Source organism: Tyto alba, unplaced genomic scaffold, assembly GCF_018691265.1.
Source record: "Tyto alba isolate M040663 unplaced genomic scaffold, T.alba_DEE_v4.0 Super-Scaffold_41, whole genome shotgun sequence".
NCBI classification, from domain to species: domain Eukaryota; kingdom Metazoa; phylum Chordata; class Aves; order Strigiformes; family Tytonidae; genus Tyto; species Tyto alba.
Genome location: NW_024881317.1, coordinates 129362 through 151060, shown reverse-complemented (window position 1 = coordinate 151060; position 21699 = coordinate 129362). Strand labels below are relative to the sequence as shown.

General features: G+C 42.3%; 1 protein-coding gene across 5 annotated transcripts in view; it reads left to right on the top strand.

The window, feature by feature from the left end:
- Positions 1-919: 919 nt before the first annotated feature.
- The window catches only part of TP53BP1 (tumor protein p53 binding protein 1), a 35123-nt gene continuing 14343 nt past the window's right edge, over positions 920-21699 (top strand). The window contains exons 1-12 of one of the 5 annotated variants that reach the window (XM_042803883.1): positions 1079-1193; positions 3671-3802; positions 6622-6691; positions 6761-6848; positions 7139-7209; positions 7813-7971; positions 8429-8510; positions 9391-9536; positions 10775-10895; positions 11231-11322; positions 12351-12553; positions 13512-14742. In XM_042803883.1, the coding sequence (XP_042659817.1) occupies positions 6823-6848; positions 7139-7209; positions 7813-7971; positions 8429-8510; positions 9391-9536; positions 10775-10895; positions 11231-11322; positions 12351-12553; positions 13512-14742 (2131 nt within the window). In that variant the 5' untranslated portion in view covers positions 1079-1193; positions 3671-3802; positions 6622-6691; positions 6761-6822. Of the gene's footprint in view, positions 1194-3670; positions 3803-5966; positions 6547-6621; positions 6849-7138; positions 7210-7812; positions 7972-8428; positions 8511-9390; positions 9537-10774; positions 10896-11230; positions 11323-12350; positions 12554-13511; positions 14743-21699 lie in introns of those variants that run through there. The other 4 variants (XM_042803884.1, XM_042803882.1, XR_006166590.1 and 1 more) reach the window with 4 other exon arrangements.

Genomic DNA, 21699 nt, shown 5'->3' with positions numbered 1-21699 from the left:
TGTACAAATTTTCTTCCTGCAGTGGCGAACAGCATCTCCATAGCCTTCCTGGGTAGCCTGACCTTGCTTCCAAAGTTCATATGCTTTCTTTTTCTTCCTAAGTCAGGAGGAGCTTTCTAGCTCACTAGACCAGTCAAGTTCTGGAAGACTGTCTCTGATTGCCAGAAACATACTAAGTCTGAAGGCAGAATTTAAGATATTTATGAGGTTTATGTGGTATGGATGACCAGGCCTCCTGAAAGAAGAGATTCCTTTTATTTATGTTTCCTAAATGTCTTTGTAACACTATCACTTCCTTTTATAGCTACATAAAGTTCACAGTGTCTCACTCTTAGTTGTTTTCATCCCTGAGAGAGAAGCTATGATATCCCAGACATGTCAAACTTGGAAAAAAAAAAAAATAATTTTGAGGGTTAATCCTTATCCTTTGAGTCTTTTGTGATCCTCTAATGAAACTATGCTGGGAGTGGTCTTCTCTGACACCATAATATCCACTGCTCTTTAAGCCAATCATTCAACAGTTTACTAATGTGTCCTGAATCAAACGTCTTTAGAAAAGGATGTCAGTAACTCGTAAGTGACATGGCCAAATTAAATTATCCTAAAGAAACTAGACTTCTGAAGACACACCTGAATTAACAAAGTGCTTAAATAATTGTTTACAGAGAAGAAGCTCTAAAATGTTTGTAGAGATGGTGCCCAGGCCTTTGGGTACAGGCCAGGCAATGACCGAGGATGCTGCTGTGCCTCAGGATGCCCTCAGAGCCACGGAGGATCGCGCAAGGTGCACACGGGCGTTTATGTGGGCGGCACCCGTGAGCCCGCCCAGCCCTGCCTGGGCTCTCACACCCCGGCCGAGCCCGGCCCTCCTCTCGCCGCCCGGCAGACAACGACGGCGCGGGCAGAGCCGTGTCGGGGCGGGCGCAGCCCCTCGGAGGCACCGGGGGGGCTTCGCTCCCCGGGGGACGCGGTCCCCCTCCCGCCCCGCCCGCCCGCCTCTCCGCCCCGGAGCCGCCGGGGACTCGCCCTCAGCCGGCGGCCGCGAGCCCCCGCCCCGGCGCAGCGGCCCCGGGGGCGGTGCGGGCGGGGGGCGGGGTCCGGCCCGGTGCCGCCCGCCTGATGTCAGCGGGGCGGGCCCGGGCCGCGCGGCTGGAGCGCCCGACGCGGTGGTCCGGGCCCTGCGGCTGAGACAGGTAAAGCGGGCCGGGCCGGGCCGGGCCGGTAGGTCCGCTAGCGCCGCGGTCCTCCTCCTCCGTCGCTTCCCCCTGCCCGCGGCCCGGCCGCTTTGTCCGTTGTGCTCCGCCCGGCGGAGACCGACCCGGGAGGCGGCCCGGGCCCCCCCCCCCCCCCCCCCCCGGTGGTGCCTTGGGGGCGCTGGGGCGCCGCGGGGCCCGGCCGGCCCCCGGGCCCGGCCCCGCCGCTGCGGGCCGGAGCGCAGCGCAGGTCCTGACCGGGGAGCTGCGGCGGCTCGGGGGCGGCGGAACGGGCGCCTCGGTGGCAGGGCGGAGCGGGGCCGGCGCGGCGGGCTGCCGGGGGCGGGGGAGCCAAGCGCACCTCGTCGTGGTGAGGGTGCTCGCTGTGCGCGGCGGGGCTCGGGCGGCGCAGGGTGGCTGGCTGCGATGGCCCGGCCGCTGCCTCGGGTCGGCTGCAGGCGCACGGGAGGACGGCTGCTTGCTGTTTGCTCGGGGCACTTCCAGCGTCGTAGAGCACGTCAGCTCTTGGTGGCTTTTAGTCGGTAGCACGGCGGGCAATCTTATTTGTCACTGGCCTCACGGACCCCGGGAATGGTGAATGCTACGCAGTACAAATTAGTAGAGCAGAGGATAACGCATACAGAAGTCGGCCAGGTAGTTTTTAGATGGGTCTCCAGTGTAAATAACAATTGTGAAAATACATTGCAGTACTTAATCCTAGATTTTTTTTCAAAGGCAAGTAGTAAGTTTAGCTATCTTGTTAGGTATCTTAGTTTAGTTTTCTAATTCCCGCTTGAAATAAGGATATGGAATTTGGTGCTTTTTCATATGAATCCTATCCTGTTTTGAAGATGGTGCCTGGGACACAGAGAAACGAGTTCACAGTGGAATAAATGCGAATGAGTACTACGAGTCTTGTTTCTAGGTTTCCCATCCTAATTAGGAGACTATGTTGGAACAGAATAAACTATAGCTTCAACTGTCTGTGTTGCAAAGTCCGTAAGGTACAAGAAATTTAGAAAACATACTCCAAATATGAGAAGTCAGACAGCCTTCATACTTTCATTCATTGAAAGTCTGGTGTTGGACATGTTTTGCTGGTAGGGAAAGGAAGCAAAGATTAATTTTGCTCTTTTATCCTCTTTGTTTAGGTAAAGGTGGCCACACCCCATTCATGCTTTATGATAAGAGCCAGAAAAAAGGCAGTCTGCAATCTGAGGGGGGATGTTTAGAACAAAGATTTGTATATTATAAGGAAAGCAGGCTGATTTTTTCATAGCATAAAAAAAAAGAGATTACAAATTTAACAAGAAACGTGCAGTCAGCTTTAAAACTCACACACAAATTTGGCATTTACTAATTTGACTACCTGGACTGAGCTCTCAATTTTGGCCTACCCAGGTTCATGCAGAAGTATTGACTTGCAGAAAAAAGAGACTGGAAGGGAATCGTGGAGATGATTTAGTCCAAATTCCTGTTTTAGACCAAGATCAACTATACCTCTTTGTTACTACTTTAAAAAAAGAAGTCTTAAATGCTAGAGACTGCATAAACTTCAGAGCTTCATTAGCCTTACTTTTTAAATATTTTTGCTTATTTCTGTTTTGTCTTTAATTTAAACCCGTTTGCAGTTCATGTAAACGAATTCGGAGCTGTCCTCCAGACTGTGAATGTGAAAACCCAATTATTTGCCATTGACTTTTTTCTGTTTGAAGACTGTTATGATAGTCGGCTCCTTTGCCATCTTCTCACTAGATGTAACGCTTAGCTTAGGCCCTGCTAGTGTAGCGTACAAGAACTATTTCACACATCTAACATATATGTATCCTATACATAAATATAATGCTTGCTGTTTGCACCTTTTTCTGTGGCAGCAGCATGACACTGACTCATGATTAGTTTGTCAGGCACTATGACTCCTCATTGCTTTATTTTACAGTAAGGCCACATATTCTAGCAGCCCCATCCTGAATTTGTGCAGTCAGTTCTTTCCTTTTGTAGAATATTGTTCTTACCTGCATTGTACTTTGTCTGTTTTTTAGACCATTTAAAAAAAAATTTCTTCTACTATTTATAGTCCCTCTCAGTTTCAGATTGTTGGTGAGTTTAATAAATGTACTTCTTATTTTGTGACCAAGGCGATTAAAGAAAACCATGTACAGAATAGCATGTTGATGTTTGGACCCTCAGTCAAACATACTTGTTTTGACATATAACTGACGATGTTTACTTTCTGGGGGTGGATAGTCAACAGATTTTTTTTTTTTTTTACTTACCTTACTGAAATTTCATCAGAGCTATGCTTCCCTTGTTTGCTTATGAGAACCCCATATAGATACTGCTAAAAGTCTTTCAGCTACTTTTCTTCTGTCTGTAAGGCCTGTTGCTCTGACATGAGGAGAAATCAGATTGATGGTATGTGCCTTGTCTTTACAGATCTGTGTTGGCTGATAACTCCTCTCCTTGTTATCTTCTAGATACAAACTGGTAATTTGATGATTTGTTACCAAAGTTTTCAAGAATTTGAAGGGAGCTTTGAGAAAGAGTGACTGGCACATTTGCCACTTCTAGTCTTCAGATACCTCATTGTCCTCCATGAGTTTTGAAAGGTAACTGTTAACACTTCTAAGAAAACATTTTTTTGTGAAGGACTCTGGACTTAACAGTTTTTAAAACATCTGGCTTAGAAAAGCACTCTTTAATCTGTTTCAGCCTTGTTTCAAGGCTGAAGTCTTGCCCTTTGTTGTTGTTTTAACTGAGCTATCTGCTGTTTTCTGTTAACCTTTTTAGAGAAGAACAGTAAATGCTTCTGTCTTCTTGACATTAGCCACCCAGTAGTGTTCCCTCAGAACAGCAGACCAACAATGCTTAAAGTTGTTGTTTTCTTACTGGTATGTCTATAGCTCATTTTCTCATTGCTCTTTATATCTCTGGCCTTTAACATTTTTGTCCTCTTATGCTTCTGCCATTCTTTTATGCTGATCCTTTAAAAAAGCTGGTATCGTTCTGATTTCCATGTTTCCTTTCCTCTGTTTTCTTGTCATACCTGAGTCAAACCACCTTCTCCTATTACATTTCTTGTCCTTTCTTTGCATTAAGACGGTTTGCACTTGTGCATTTAGTAAAGAAACTGCTGTCTTTTTGTAACTCTTTTTGTGCTGCAAGATCTTACTTGACAGTTATCTATTTATTAACATCTGTTCCTCAAAATCCATTCTTTGTTTTTCTGCTCTCTTATTGTCTTCCCAAAGATACATTATGCATGGCCAATGACTGCCCACTTGCATGTATTTCTTGTGTTGCTAGAAACAATAATTGTGTCTTTTTTCCCCCCAATTAGTAGTTAACTCTATCTGTTGTATAAACACATTCAGATGAAAATCTGGAGTTTAAAGGACTTGGCTTAGGTAGGCATTTCAAATGCAGTAACAAAGAGCATGTATTCTCTAGGAGAAGCTAATAAAGAAGAGGTGCTCGCAGGGTAGAAGTGTAAAAGAAGATGATATGAGGAAGGATATAGTTGCTTAGTGTTCTGTTGATAAGAAAAGGAGTTTATTCTTACACTCTACATGGGAAGACAGTATCAAGCTTGGAAACCTGCTATTAAGTCCAGAAAGGATCAGCAGTGGCATACCATAAACTTGCCTCAGAAAATGAGGGCTCATGCTATGCTTGTGCAGAGAAGATGGATTTACTTTCTATTTTGCCAAAAAAAGAAGGAGGAATTTTATATTTTATTTAAGAGTAAGAATAAAAGAAGACCATTTGAAATGCTTTCATTCTGATGGAAGCAGAATTCTGCCTGAAGGAAACTGAAAAAACTGCAAGAGCCTCTTGAGCTCCTGAGACACTTGAGGATCATAGGCTGCCACCTGTCCCATCACAGTCCCAGTGTCATTGTCAGTTCCCTGGGATAAAATATTTTGTGAACATGAAATATGACTTCTCCAGATGGCTAGCAAAAGCCTATGAACAACTTAATCTTTTGAAAGGATTTAGTAATCATAGACCTCGTGGTGTTCTTTGGCATTGGCACAAATTTCAGACAATATTTGAAGTTGTATGTGTTTTTGAAACTAGTACACCAGAAAACATTTTCAGTAATACAGCTTAATATGTGCTAAAGGAGCATTTTCTGGGAGCTGAACAGTCAACCACTAGAGCATCCTTCCTGTGTAGGAATTGTAAATGTTTATAGACTGTTTAATGTTCTTAACATGGATGTGCAAACTTGGATTTCACATTACACACTGTATTTGTTAACACAAACTCGTATTTGTAGCGTTTCACTATGTACAACCTTTTGTTTATAACTTTGCATAACAGTTTCTTCCAGGCCAGGTTTTGGTTTTTTTTTCAGTCTTATGTGTTTTCAGTTGTACAGCAGGTTTTTAAGTAAAATATATAGAATTCTCCTTTATAAAATACAATGAGGTGCACAAGTGAAAAAGAGAACTTTCAAAAGCAGATTTAAATTAGTTTGTTCCAACTATTTTTTTTAGGCAAAAAATTTAATGCTGAAAGACAACAATAGTGTCACAATTTGTGCCCAGGGCTTCTTCAGTAACTGCCATTAATTAATAGAAAGGCAGGGAAATTAATCAGCTTTTACTTCCCAATGATACTGAGAAGTTTACACGCGTGGTTCTGGTTGTCCAGGATAAGATGTATTCGCTTCGGTGCCGGAGCCAGGGGGTGTTTCGTACGTTTGATGAAAAAGGGGTCGGGAGGGCACCGTGCTGAAGCGCCCCCCCCCCCCCAAGCCTTCTGCGCCGGTCAGGAAGTGGCTGTATTCGCCCTCGAGCGAGCCCAGCCGCGGCGGCGCGCCCCGAGTCCCGCCCCGGACGAGCCGGAGGGTACGGCTCCTCACGGAGAGGCCGAGGGGGCGTCCCCTTTCGCTGAAGGAAGCGGGGGAGCCCCAAATCCGCCGCCGTTACCGCCCCGCGGGCCGCGCTCCCGCCCGCTGCGCCCGCCCCGCCCCGCGGAGCGCCGGGCCCGCCGGGCGGCGCCGGGGCCGGAGTCTCCCTGGTAACGGCGCGAGGCGGGCGGCTCGCGCGCCGCCAATCGGCGCGGTGCAAGATGGCGGCCGCGGGAAGCGCGGCGCGGCGCGGCGGGCGGGCGGCGTAGGGCCGCAGCTGGGCCCCGCCGGGCGCTCGTCTCCCTCCCCGAGGCACCCTGCATGGAGCGCAGCGGCAGCCAGCTCGGCCTCGGCTTCTCGCAGCAGGGCACGCCCCGCTTGATCGTGGAGGACTCGCAGCCCGAGAAGGCGGGCGCGGAGGAGGACGCCGAGCAGGCCTGCCTCGGCGTACTGGCCCGCCGGCTGCCGGCCCGGCGGAGCCCGAGCCCCGTGCTGGTGAGCGTCCAGCCCCGACGCGGCCCGGCCCGGCCCGGCCCGGCCCTGACCGCGGCCCGTACGTCTGTCTTGCAGGAGATCGTCTGCGGTCCTGCCGGCAGCCGGGCACCCGCGGGCGGCGGGGCGGCGCGGGAGCGACCCGCAGGTAAGAGCTGGGCGCGGGGCCGCGGCGAGCCGAGGGGCTGCAGCCGTGCTAACGACGCTGTGCTTGCAGAGCCCGTGAAGAGCCCGACCCACCCGGACGCCGTCGGGTCTCGGGGCCGCCGCGCCGAGGAGATGCCGCCGCCCGGCCGGGAGAGCAGGTGCGTGGGCCGGCCCGCGGGAGCCGCCGTCCCGGGGGTCGGCCGCCTCCTCCCGGGCCTCCCGCCCTGTAAAATCGCTGTCGCGGGACAAGGACGCGCTTAAAGCTCGGGCTCGGCGCTGATGCGGCCACACCCGTCCTGGCCGCGCGCTGGGGTGCACGGTTCGGAGGACGTGGAAGCGCCTAGCTGGGTGCTGCTGCCCCAAAGCAGCCCCTCAGAGCGCACGTCGGCTGCAAGAAGGCAGCCTGCAGGAAAGTCTAAGGTGATGTGAATAAGTCTTTCTGTTGCAGTGCCCTTGGAAAGGCTGGAGAAGGAGGTGAAAGTGACGTTGAGGACTGTACTACTCCACCGTGTGTAGAAGGTAACTTCACCATTTCAGGTCTCTTGGGGCTGTTAATCTGATCAACCATCTGTGTAGTTTTTCAGTTCAGCTGTCTCACTTGTCTCACTAGGGGTAGTTGCGCTGGTAATAATGGGTTAGAAATAAGTATCTTTCTGGAAGTCGATCTGTATGCTTTGCTGTTTGAAAGAAAAAGAAGGTGAATTCATATCATTGTTAACAAGGATCTTGGAGACAGGAAATGACTTAGAAGAGGCATGGGTGCATCGTGACCATGAGGAAAGGGAGCCTTGTTATGGCAGAGTAAAGAACTCGTGGCACAAAAGTTGTCGTCAGAGGACTTTCAGGCACAGGCTACGTATTGTCAGGATTATTTCCTCATCACAGAATACAAATCTGCTGTGGTACCTGATGGCATTACGTGAGACCTTGCTGATTAACACTGGTTTCTGAGTTAATGGCTATCATATTTTTAATTAGTACAGCTGAGATCAGAGTTCATTCAGAGTTTCAGCAATAGCCTAAATACTTGTTAGAGGGTGTATCTTTTGCCTTTGTAAAGTGATTTGATTTTTTCATTATTTTTTTGGTGTGTATATATTAGTTATGAATGTTTGGTGTTAGATACAGGCATGTCACAGATGCATTTTGGAGCTCTAGAGCTCTCACAGAGCCAGGACTTTGAGAGTGACTCCGTGCCCGGTGAAGGAGATGCTAGGCATCAGTTTGACCCTGGAGCTGCTGTCCCTTTTTCTAGGCTTGTGAAGAACGATACTAAAGACGGTAGGTGAAAATGGTCTTGGACATCCTTTTGTTGCTCTGTCAATTCTCCCTGGTTTCTTTCATTTATAGATGTTATGTTTCTTTGACGGGAAATACAGTATTATTAGTTGTTTTCAGAAATGAATTCACAGCTCATTAGTAGTTGAAAAGAATTTTGCCTTCTCTTTCCTTTGTAGCTGTCCAAGTGCTGTCATTGATTCTTGCACCTCTTTTTCCTAGTTTGTTTCCAGAATAGTCAGACAATCTGATATTGAATTCCTTCCCTGGTAAAAAACCCTCATTCAGTCCTTTTTCTTGGTGGTTGTTATCCTTGATAGTTCAAGATTAATTTTTTTTCACATAAAGCTTGTCTAGATATTTGTGTAATTTACAGAGCTACACTTTTTTCTTTTTCTGTATTAATCCAGGTGACCTGAGTAACAAGTATTTTTTTTTTTTTTTTTTTCTTTCTTGCTAGAACTACATGGGGACAGCACGGAAACTGTCTCCAGCACAGAAGCACATACTGCTTTGGAAGGCCACACGGAGGAGTCTGAAAGGTAAAACAGTCCCTGTTCTACTTAGGTCTCTTGCTGACATTCTGGAAGTCGATTTGTAGCTTTTTTTTAATTAGATTTTTAGATGTAGGAGGGTTCAGGCTTCAAGGCAAAAGAGAAAAGTGGGGGGAGAGATGAAGTACTGAGGAGACCTTTTTTCAGCAGCACTGGCCAAGAGGTGGTTTCACCATTCCTAGCTGAGAAAAGAGGTGGTGTCAAACTCTTACAAAGGTATCAATAGATTTATTTTTAAGGGAGAGTGCACTGGATAATAAAACATACTAATAACTTCTCTTAAAGGTTAAATGACTGGAATATATTAGAAGTAATAATTCAGTTTAAGTCACAAAAGTTATTTCAAGATAACTAAATCACTACAGCATGGGTTTTGGCCTCACAGGACAAATCCAGAGGCTAAGTGCTTGCCATCCCAGGATGTTTTTGAGTATTTGCTATTGTAAGCTTTATAATTATTTTTAAATGTGAAGCTTCAGTTTGTTGAAAACTCTCTATATATCCTTTATGCCAGATAGAATAATATTTAGCTCATCTTGTATTGTCATGTCCTGCCACAAAAGAAATATTAAAAAGGAGGTGAAGCAAAATTCTTAGAATCCACATTGAATAGAAGTCAGTAGGACAATCTGCATTCCATTGAAGAGTCACTTAGAGTGGTAGAAAACTTACAAAACAGTTCTGAAAATGTAACTTGTCAAGGATGAATGTGTTTTGTCAGGAGAGAGAGGTCTTTTTATCTTATCTTTTTTTTTTTTTTTTTTGGTATACACAAGTGAATACCTTTCATCCGTGCTGATACATTTTCTTTACAGTGTTGCAGTTTTACTTCAACTTTCTCAGGTCAGTGACTGTCTTGCCTTTCCAGAATTCTGCAGGAAGCAGGAGAGCGTACCAGGAAACAAATTCCTGTCTCTGACTCCACTAAAACTGAGAAATCCCCTGATTCTGGTCATGAGGAGTCGGATATCTTGTCGACTCAGGAAGAAATGTTTCCTGAGACTAATGCAACAGGTAGCAATAGACAAACAGAGCCAAAATGTCTGTCCCGGATATTATCATAACTGTCATCCTTACTTGATCATTTTAGAGTGCAGAGTGCTGTGAATATTTTTCATGTAATTTCTGCTAAAATTGAGGATGCTTTGGAAATGAAGAGCCACAACCTCTTTCGCTATACTATGGAGCAATGTCTAAATGTCACTTTGTGTTAGAACGGTTACACTGGCTTGTTACATATGTTTGATTTCCTTTCTTTCTGTGCCCCTTGGAGAACAAAACCAAAAAAACCCCCTCTTGCCCTCTTCTGAAACTGGCAATAATAATGCTCACCCTTTGTAGTGACACACAACCTAAAGTGTGGATAAGCGACGTAGGCAAATATTGTAGACTTTCTTATGCTGGGTAACTTTGGCAAAACATTCTATCTTACTTCTCTGAATTGGCCTAACTGTGTGGAATAGGACAGGATCCTGCAATCAGAATCTTTGTACCGTGATTTTGGTCAGTCTTACTTGACATCTAGGTTACTGTTCTCTCATGTAAGAGAAGAGATTACATGAAATAGGATCAGGAGAGAGGTCATCACTGTATAGCTTGCTAGGAGGATATCTATGTCTGGTTTTGGTATCCACAACTGAAAGGCTAATAAAGGAATAGAAAGTTTCTTAACAATCTTAATAGTGAAAAACCTAGAAAATAAAGTTTTGAAAGGCAACTTTGTCACAGTTTATAAAACATGAGCTAAATGAAGTCTCACTTTATGCTTTTTGTTGTAGTTTTAATTTGTGCATGACTGTGTCTATACCAGTGTGATTTTGTGTGTGCACCCTCTGTATCCAGAAGGTTCACTAACAACCTCTTACACTGAGTCAGTGGTCACTGCAAGGTCTCTTGTCTTGTAAGAACCTTGCCTGTGTTTGCATTCTAGTGCTGGATCAAATGTGCTGATACTGGAGGCATTGGGGATTTTTCTTTTAAAATTCCCAAGCAGGAAGACTTGTACAGTCTGGCCTGATAAAACTCTGTTCTATAGGTACAAACTTATCTTTTTCATCTTAACTATATTAAGCTCACATTTCACATACTGAACATTCATGTACCCCTCCATATCTGTGTGAAAACCAGCTTGTCTTTGTCTACCTGAGAAGTAACGGCACAGTAGTGTGAATATCATTCCTCAGAATTTTCTGATCAACTTGATTACTGGCCAAATTTATAATCTTACTTCTTTTTGTTCAAAATGACTGCAGGGAGTTGCTGTCCAATAACCAGGGTGGAAGAAGAAAGTTCTCTGGCATGCACCCCTGCCCGCAGTCTGCAACTCCTGCAGCTCTCTGGACAGGGATCCCTTGTACAGGAGAGTCATTCCACGTAAGCAAAAAATCTCCACGCTATTGCAATAGCTTAATTGCATTAGTGCATTTCCACCACTCTTCTTGTTATTCAAGGACTTGTGCTTGATTTTAAGCAATCAGTGTTTTAATTTTGCACTATGAGAGGAGCATGGCTTTATTTTGTGATGAAACATACTGATGATGCCCATGTGGTCAATGGCCATTTCTCAAGTCTCTTGCTAGTGAACACTTGACGCTCTCCTTTTATGAGAAGACTGTGGTGACAAGCTGAAGCTACATTTAGGGAGAAGTGAATGCATTTTCTAGGAATGTATGGCCATCTTTTGCATGTTCCCTTTTCTTGGTCTGCAGTGTCTCTTCAGGCCTCGTTATTCCTTCTCCCGTTGCCTTTGGATCCAGTGCTCTTGTCCCCAGCAGTCCTACTGAACAGGAACAAGCAAAAGGTAAAATTTTCTGCATACTGAACTGTGGTTGTGTTTGTGCTCTGTGGTTTAGTCTGAGCATGCAGCCTTTTCAAAACCTGTTAAAATTGTATTTAAAGAGTTAAGCAGGATTGAGAATACTGAAAGAAGTAGATGAAGGGAGATCTGTATTTGTGACTCAGATGCCGATGTGCTGTTGATATTTCCTGCATAGCTATCGTAATAAAATTAGTACTGTCGACTAGCTTTCCTTTGCTTGAAAGATGGGAAATACTTTGTGTGGGATACAGATCGTTGCTTGCAATTTTTCCTCTGTTCTTAAGGACAAATCATTCTTGCTACAGGCAGATATCTGTATTAAGTATATAGTGTTAGGGCGATAGAAAGGCTAAGAGGACTGAATCATAACAGTTATTTTACCTTATCTTGGCTGACTTACACAGAATTTTAAAAAGCTTTTGTATTTTATTTGTCTGTATTCTAGAACACTGTGCCTAAAGAGGGACTGTTCTGCATGATACCTTGTATCTTAAATCTTTTCTCTAAGCACCCATTTGCCATCAGGGATAAGATATCCATCCATTCAGACTTTCAGTATGATACAAAATCAGCATTCCTTTCTGTGAGATTACTGTCACAGAATGCAGAATGCTCTTAGAACAGGTACTTTGTTATCTGGGGTCTGGATTTGGTGCATTTTAATAAAGATAGCAAAAGGAAAAAAAAAAAACTCAGATAAATACTTTTTATAAATTTCAGATAACCTTTTCTAACTGTAGATGATCTAGACCTGTAGCCAAATAGTTATACGAATTCTTAACAAAACACTTTCTCCCCCCCTTAAATTTAACGATATGTATATTCTTGTTGATTTCTTTATTTTTCCCTCCCAAAAGAATTCACATGGAGAGAAGATTTTAGATTCACCCATTAAAGTATGTGAAAAGGTTTCATGTGCCACTGAAGAGGAGTCTTTTAATAGAATGTTGGAATCTTTAGGTACAATGCAAGAATTTACTAATAATGTATTTTCTACTCCTTCAAACCAGATGAACAGATGGATATATCTATCCCTGCACAAGAAAAAGAGCTGATGCAGAAGCAGAGAGAAGATAAGCTAGTGGATATGGCCATCCCATGTATCCCACCAGGACCTCTTGTCCCGCCGCAGGCTTCAACTCCAGTGTCTCAGAGTGCCCCGACCTTCTTTCCTGGATCTTTACCTATACCATCACAACCAGAGTTCTCTCATGTAAGAGTTCATGTAGATATTTCTTCTGAGGTTTTTATATGGCTCTTGCAGAAGATGTGTGTTTGAGTCGTATTGATCATATTGTGTGGCAGTTTATCCCGCAGAGAAAATGCAGAACAGCTTAAGAGGGCATAGAGGGCAATCTACTGAATGTAGAATTTGTCTTTTAATCTATGCTAGAAAACTTTTTTGTGCTTTTTTTTTTTTTTTTTTTTCTTCTCTCTCTTTGAAGGGCTGTTGCTTTCTGATGCTGAACTGGGCATCCCGCATCTCAAACTATGTCATAAATTAGACTTACCGGTATAAACCTTAGCATCATTTTTTATGGAGAAAGTGAAGCTGTTTTGTAGTAAAGCATTTGTGTTCATCTATAAGGCTAGAATTCATTTACTGCATTTTTCAACTTGCTTGTTCTTATTATCTGTTGTTTTCTTCGTTCTTTTTCATTCTGGAAGTTACTGTTGTTCAAATGGATTTACAGACATTTGGTGGATTTATAGCTTAATTTCATGAATTTAAGGCAGAAAATAAAAGTTGTACTAGAGAATTCAGTAGTCAGAGCAGGACTTCTCCTTAGCTGAAAGTGACTTTTCATGCTAATATAATGGATTCCTCCAGAGAATCTTTCCAAAACCCTTAGTGGTTTGAATAAAAATAGCTATGAATTTGCCATACTTGACGTGTACTTCATGATTTGGTAGTGTGAGAAGTCTACTGAGGATTGTGGCTGACTGCTATGGAGGTACTAAAAAGTAATGGGTGGTGATAATTTTTCTCAGCAAGAATGGGGCAATAATGGCTCTCATAAATGGGGGAGGGAAAAAGTTGTTTTTTTTAATCTGTAGTTTTGTGCTGAGCTTGCTCTGCTCCATAATCTAATGTAATGTTCTAGCAATAACAAATAAAAAGTGTTCCTCAGGATGCTGTCATGCTCCATGTTCCACTTTTTTCATTTCAGGATATCTTTGTTCCAACTCAGAGCCCAGAGAAGAAGCATGCAGAAGAAGCTGCTGCTTTAACCCATTTATGCTTAGCAGGAGATCACTCTGGACCCACAGATGCTTTGTCAAAGATGTCTACAGGTGACTGTGTGTCACAGCCTTCCGAGTCCTGTAAGCTGATGCTTTCTTCAAGTGAATGTAGCCAGCCCACAAATACAGAGGTCAGTTCAGGCTCTCTGAACACAGGCCAAGATAGTGAAACCACACAGGTAGAGATGATTGCTGAATGCAAGGCCTCAGACTTGAGACTCTGTTCTGTGGAGAATGACAACATAAAACTGAGGCTGAATGCAGGTGATCAAGCCCCTTCTGAAAAGGGAGAAAAGGGGGATTTGCCGACTGCAGGAAAGCCTGTAATGCAGTTAGTTAGTGCAAGTGTAGCAGGAGATGCGTTATTAACCCCTACAGCTCATCAGGAGATTAAGTGTATTTCTGGAAGTCAGACGGCTGCAGATCAGTCTGGTCTGCCTGAGATTTTGTCATACGCTCAGGGTGGAGAAGCACAGTCTGAGGATTATCTGTTGGAAGAGACTTCTGAACCTGAGGCACTTCCTGAGACTCAATGTGAAGAACAAGAACAAAAACTGCAAGTAAAAGAGAAGCAAATAAATGAAGATGGGTCCCTTGTGAATATAACGCTTTCTCAGAGGCTTATTCTTGAAAGGGACGTACAGTGTCATGAAGATATGGAAGTGGAATTTGCTGATGGTTCTTGTAAAAATAGCAAAAATTTGTCTGATCAGGCCCAAGAATTAGGAAATATTGGACTAGAAAGCCAGGGAAGAGGAGCTTCAAAAGGTTGTACTTCTGGCACTGGAGAGGCAGAAAGCATGTATGAGCCGTCTTTTAAGGCTGCTTCGGAAAACATGCCAAAGCTCAATGAAGTTTTATCTAAGCCTTCTGGAGGAGAGTTACTGGAACAGCACAGTTTGTTTCCTAAATTAAAGAGCGATGTTCAATCGGAAGTGGCATTGTGTGCCAAAAAACATCCAGGTTGTTCAGAATTAGGACAGATAATAGGGAATCAGCCACCACTTCAAGGGAGAGGGGTTGACATGCTGGTGACTCAGCAGGAGAATCAGGTGCCAAAGAATACGGAAGATACAGTTGCAGCAAGAAATCTGCAGGGAGAAGAGCAGATGCAGCCACAGGAGAAGGGAACTGCTAAATCCCCCAGTCCTTCCAGTGGTAAGTGAATTTAGGTTAGTAGTTCACAGATGTGTATTTTGAATAATGTCAGGAACAGATGTGTGTATAGTCCTCAGTGTTTTCAGGGAGTAGTGACCTTGGATGCATGTTGAACAGTGTCTGTTAAGAGCAGCACTATAAAGTTATTGTGTTACATGCATAACATGCTTTTACTCTTTTCCCCTTTACTGCAGGCAAGAATGATAAGGTAGTTCTTGTTCCTAACACTTTGTCACTGTTTTTATGGCAGAAATGCAGAGCAACTTTGAAAACTCTTGAGTGTTGTGACCTTGGCAATGATCAAGGATTTTTGTAACTTTCTTTTATTTTTGCCTAGAAGCAACAACAGTAGTGTCCTTGAAAGGAAGAGAGTGTGTGGTAGTCTGTACTCTCCCCCTTGTAGGTCTCCTTACCTTTTTTTTTTTCTTCTCAGATTATTTTAAAGTAGAATGGCTTTTCACTCACGCATAAGCTGTGGCTCGGCAGGTACTGTCATGATGCACTGAAGTCCCTTTAACATGCTGTTGTGTAATTATACAAGAAATGTGGGGTGCTGTACCCGAGTTTTGCGGAGCTTTTGCCTCTCATTGGCTTTGTTTAATAACATGGAGTCCTGTAGTCCTCGAGTAAGAAAGTAGTAGAAAACTAAGTTTTAGTAGAGCTTTGTCTTGACTTGTACCGGTTTTTGAGATCTAAATAATCTTTCATTAAACTGCAGGATCAGAGTGGGAGAGAGTTTTCCCCCTCTTGTGATGATGGTAGGTGACTTCCAGCCTCCTGAAGTTGGTGATTATGAAAGTTGAGGGTCTGAAAACGTTAGTTGTCAATAGGTGATGGTTGTCTTTACATCTCCTGAACAGACTGGTATGATAGTGGAGGTTTTCGTTTAACTGTTTTCACTGATTTGCTGAGGTAGTTTACGCTCTGTGAATTATCTGTGTCCTTCAGTTGGAGTTCAATGGCAGATCAGTAGAATTGTGCGGTGCTATTAGAATTAAATGAGATGTGTAACAGGGAGGATGTTTCTGAACCATCTGCTAGATTCAGATTGACCAGTCTGTGCTTTTGATTTGTGGAACCAATAAAGGTGTGGGCTAGATAGATGAGATGGAATTTCTCTTACCACTCAAAGGCCATGGTGTTGTTATATGGCCTTATAGTCTGTTCTGCAGAGCTTTGTTCAAGTGATAACGTTTTCTAATTTTTCCTTTTGAGAAATTAGTGTAAAATATACTGCTTAAAAAGCATTTCCTAACAGCCTTCTTTTTCTCTTCATGTACTCAATTGATAACTCATCTGAATAATTTTGTATTCTTTGTCAGTGAGGGACATCTCTTACTTTCTCTGCCAGTTTATGTTTGGGTTTTCCTTCCAGAGCTGTATATTGCTTCAAGACTTCTCTTGTCAGTCTCAAGTCCAGTATTTTTTTGTTACTGTTTTCTGAAGTACTTGTTTAATTTTTCCAGTTACGAACTGATCCTTATTGCCATTTATGGCAGCTTTGGTTGTTTCTTCTTGAAAGCTTTTTGAGCTCGTTCTTATATGGTTCCCTCCCCTTTTCTTCAGTTCTTGTGACCTTGAACCATGCTGACTTCTGGAACATGTGATCCTGTTTGGAAAGGTCTAAATGGCAGATTTCAAAAAGGAGCAAGATGAAGAGCTTTCTTCTTTATGTCTGAACAGAAGTAGGTGAGATGACTTTGAAGTGCTAGATGGAGATTGGCTGTAAAGGGATTGAGCGCAATACATGCGTTTTTAATAGCAAATTTGCTGACAAGTTTGAGAAGGGCAACATTTAATAGTATGGAACTGGCTGGTGAGAAGAAACTCAAGATACTCAAAAATAGGATAAAGATAGTATCTTTCATTGTAAGATAAGAATGACGGGCAAATATTGATACCTGTTGGAGTTAAATTACAGTGAGGTGTGGAAAAGAGATGCAGGTCATTGGTTTTGGAGAGACTTACAGCAAAAGATAATAACAGTTCTCAAGCTAGACTTTCCGTTGACCTATTTTAAAACAAAACAAAGCTCCAGTTATTTTCAAGGTGTATGGAACATTGTGGCCACAGCACTTTAACACTGACATCTGAGAACTTTTGCAGTGGTTACTTTATTTTGAGCCATGTGTACATTTAGTCATGTAAAAATTTGTATGTTTTAGGGGTTCTGATATTTTATTTGTTTATATTTAAAAGCTCCACTTCCCCATTAATGTCATATGAATTAATCTGTATTGTTGAGCACTGCTTAATGTGTCAGCTGTCATAGCAATTTAATTGTAACTTTTGCACCCATTCTTCTGAATGCAGTAAGACCAGTCAGGTGTTGGGGAGATTTTTGGTTTTGCATTCTTTAACATCCCATAACTAGTGACAATCACTTTCTTACGGAATGTTATAGCAAACTGCTTTGTTGCTGAATGTGAAAGTAGAATAATTCAGTTGGCCAGAAATTCAGTGATTATTATTATTTTTTTTTTTTTTTTTAATTAGTGCATTCTCTGACAGAAGAGCCTTTGTTGGCGTGGGGAACAGGTGCTAAGCAAGTGCCAGGCAGGAGGCAATGCGAAGGGTTGTTTTGTCAATCAAGACAGTAGTGTCATCAATTTCAGATTTAAGTTCGTACTTTGTGGTATTTAGATGTGTCTTAGCAACACCTTATCTAAAGTTTGGAGGCTGCCTCTCTAATCATATTTAGGGAAGGCTTTGAATATTGTTTATAAGTGATAAAAATGAATCATGCTGTATTTTTCAAATTACATGAGGAAAAAAAAAACTCTTCAGTGACAGGTTTTGTTGTGGTTTGAACCTGGTTGACAGCCAAACATCATACAGCTGCTTGCCCACCCTCACCCACCTGGGAATGGGGGAGGGAATTGGAGGGGTAAAGGGAGACTTGCAGGTTGAGATAAAAACAGTTTAATAATGGTAATAAAATAAAACAGTGACAATAATAGAAAATACAAACAGTCAATGCACAATGCAATTGCTCACCACTCACTGACCAATGCCCAGCCTGTTCCTGGCTAGAGATCCCAAAATACCAAGATCCCGCAATTGCAATCCCAGAAGCGAGAGAGAGCTCCTTCCTGGCCGCCCCTCCTCTATATAGCGATCCTGATGTTACATGATACGGAATATTTCATTGGCCAATTTGGGTCTGGTGCTCTGGCCATGTTCCCTCCCTGCTTCTTGTGCACCTTCGAAGGGGCAGGATATGGGTGGTTAGAGAGTCCTTGAAATCTCAGCGACAATGGAAAACATCAGTGTGCTATTAGCATTCTTCTCATACCAAACCCCATGCTGAATCCAAAACACAGCACTATTCTAGCTACTAAGAAGAAACATTAACTCTGTTCCAGCCCAAACCAGGACACAGGTTTTGGAGGCTGCACACAAACTCTGAATCACCAGAGTTTGAGATATTCTGTGGACCAAGAAGACCAGCTTCTTAGTGCAAGATTATTCTGTTGCCATTTAATGGCTGCTTGTTGTTGTCATTGGCGCGGGGTTTTTTCAGTCTTTCCTGTTCAGTGGCTTGCAATAGGTCATTGTGCCTTTCTGATAACTCTAAATTAAAGACTGAAAATCATGGTCTCTGTGAATTTGGATTCTAAAACAGTCAGAAGAACAGTTATACTGCATCAACCTAGCTGGGTATACAAGTGTCCCCAGGTCTGAACAGGAGGTGCGCATGGATGAATATAAGGGCAGAAATGCAGTGGGGATATACTTCTGAAGAAGTCTTGTTCATCATCAAGAAAAGTATGGTTTAGCAACATTTTGAATCTGAAGTAATGTCTTTGGTTTTAATATCCTGGATAGGTGTGTTTTTCTTCCCCACCATGGAATTTCTGTGTGTGTTGTGAGTGGTGTTGGTTGGTTGGTTGTTTTTTTGTGTGTGGGGGGGTTTTTTTTTGTTTGTTTTTTTTTTTTTTTTGAACCTCTGTAAACTTCTAGCCTTCAAAGCTTCCTGCAGAAAGAAGTTTGGCAGCTTAAATTATATACTGGGTGAAAGGAACTTGATATTAGTATCAGCAAATCTTTTCTATTAACTCTATTAGGAAAGTGCAAAGACTGCAGGAGCTCAAATGTTATTTAACATGAAGTTGAATGATGAGTTTTTAGATGCAGTATTCTTAATTTTACGTCAAAGAATAAAAGCTTTATTATATAGAAAATAATGCTTTGAGGGGATCTGTTCAAAATACTGGTCAGGAAGTTCAAAGGTATTCAGATTACATTGCATTTTGTGATCTCAAATTAACTTTTCTGTGAACAAGTCCAAGGCATTTGGTATGCTGGGACTGCATGTTTCTTAAGACAATTTGGCGTAGCCAAGAGAACAGTACTAGTCTTCAAAATTAAGAACAGTATAGGTTTTATTACACAAAATTATATGTTTGGCAGTACACTGCTGAAATAATGATAAAATAAAGGTGAGTAGCTGTAGTTACATAACAGTGTTTAGTGTTATGTTCCACTTCAGTATGGTCTTTCACAATGTTGACAATCCAAAACTTCCTTTTTAAGAGAGTGTTAACAAAATTGCATTTAACTTGATGTAACACTTCCCTTGTTATATTGTACTTGAAATGTTTTTTTCTTAGATAAATCTGAATGCAACTTAAACACATCACACTTCTCTGGATTTACTTTCAGAAAAGAACAATAAGCCACTGTTTGGAGAAGATTAACACATAAATTAATACTGGTGGTTGTGCTTTGCGCATTTGTGTTACACTAAAAAGCTGATCGGTGTTAGGAGAGAGTTCAGTGCTGTCTTCAGACTCATGAAGCGTGGTAGAAAAGATGTAGAGTGGAATTTTGTTCTCTTGCCATTACTCAGTCCTTAAGGTGTGCAGAGCTTCAGAGCATCCCTCTTCTCTTAAAGCAGCTTCATTCTCATAATAGTTATTTCCAGCAGGAGTCTAATCCCTTATCAACAGATTATGAAGCCTGTATCAGTAAGCACCAATTTTGGGTGAGGACTAGAAGGGTCATGGAGAAGAGTTCAAGAAGCAGGAGTAGAAACTGGATGGTGAGGTTTGGGGGGTGTCTTTTTGGTTTTGAGGTTGCCTTGAATAAGATATTAACTGATTAGTTACTCTACTAAAAATGCTCGAGGCTAGAACATGTTCGAAAATAGGGATACGGAAAATAAATTTGCTCCTTGAACTCTGTTTTTAGAACTCTATGGAATTTATAGATGTTGTGGTTGTCTGTGAAATGTTTTTTCTAGATTGTACAATTTTGTACATACAAAACCTTATTCATTAAGTTATCTTTTTACTGGTAATATAAAATAAAGAAGAAACAGATAAGCAGTTCAGTTAACTGTTATCATAAAGTTTAAGCATACGAGGTTAAATAGGTTGTTAGTGTTTTTATTAAAATAATGAAGTTTTTTTTGTTGTCAAGCTCTTAAATCTTTTTAACATTGCCTCATGCCTGGCTAGAGTGATGATTCTTAATCTGGAAGACTTCTGGAAGTAAAGTTGTGTGTTATTTTCTGATGGGATCTGTTTGACGTATCACAGCTAGATATGAATTACCGGTGAAGACGAATGTATATGATCAAGCTTTTGTCCTGTCTATTAAATAGTGTGCTAAGGAGTTAAGACTAGAGCTAAGAAAGTGCTTTTTGAAAGAGAAAGCAAAACTTCTTGAATAGAAAGGCATGGGGTTCTTTGGGGTAATGATTTTGTTTCTTTTTTCTCTCCCTTCTTTATGCACAGAAAGCAGAGTGACCATCCACTACTACTAGCCTTCTCTGTAGATCTTCATGTGACTGAGAGCCTCAGTAGATCTGCCACATTCTTGTAGAGGTGTTGGGTAGGAGAGAACTAGAGCAGAGGGAGCTGTGCTTGAAATGCTTAATTTCTGCAGGCTGGCCATCCATGTAGTAGTAGTGTGCAAGAAGCATCACAGTATGCAGAAAAGGTGGTGGGACTTACCTTTTCATCTAGAATAGAAGAGGATGAGAGCTCTGCTTGACTTAATTTGATGCGGAGTTAGGAGATTCCTTTGTCTTCTTCCATTATAAGGGTGCGGTTTTGTGCTGTGCTGGTAGTTGCCATTTGTACTCTGCTAGGAACATCCAGCTATCCCTGTGAAAGTGCTACCCAAACAAATGAATTTTTTTTATACTGTGGCATTAGCAAACTTGAGTGAGACAAAGCAGACCAAAGAAAGATGCAATGTTTTAATGACGAAAGATAAAAAGAAATGTTACAGGATGGTGGTTTTAAGGACATAAGAAAAGTTTGTAGAGAGAATAACCTTTTTCATTGTTACAACAGTTGATGCAGTTATGTGCAAACGATTAAGCTTTCAGGTATACACATTTTTTTTTTCAGGTCTTGTGAGTGTGAAAGCCTGTTTGTTTTCTCTAATAGTGTCTGTTTGTTTAGTAGCTAGATTATCTTTTATTAAAAGGCTGATCATTTAATAAATTATTTTGATCATTTGTTATTAGCCTGCTAAGTGTGGATTTGCAGTCTAGAAGGGATTGTCGTAGCTCAATCAATCAAGGTTCACTGGAGTCTCTAAAGACTTCAGTTTTTAAGTAAAACACTTTGTAACTGCGGTTCTGCTATAGGTCATGATATGATAGGCATTTATAAGCTGTTTGTGAGGAATGTTAGTTGGTGTTTCGATACGTGGTGTACTCACAAAGTGTAAGTACCATTACACTATGAAATATCTACCCACTGCAAACATGCACTGAAGTCCTTAGGTTGATCTCAAGGATGTTGCAATTGCTGAATTATATGTTTAAAACTTGTGGCAGCAGGGCAGGTGGTGGTTTTCAAATGGGTTGGAAATTTTCCTGTGAGGGGATTATGTCTTTGTCATGTATTTGTGGCTTCCTTTGCCACAGGGTAATTGTGTAAATTGTATATCAGCATCCTGTGTAACTGAAGAGCAATGCACTGCATCTGACTATAACTA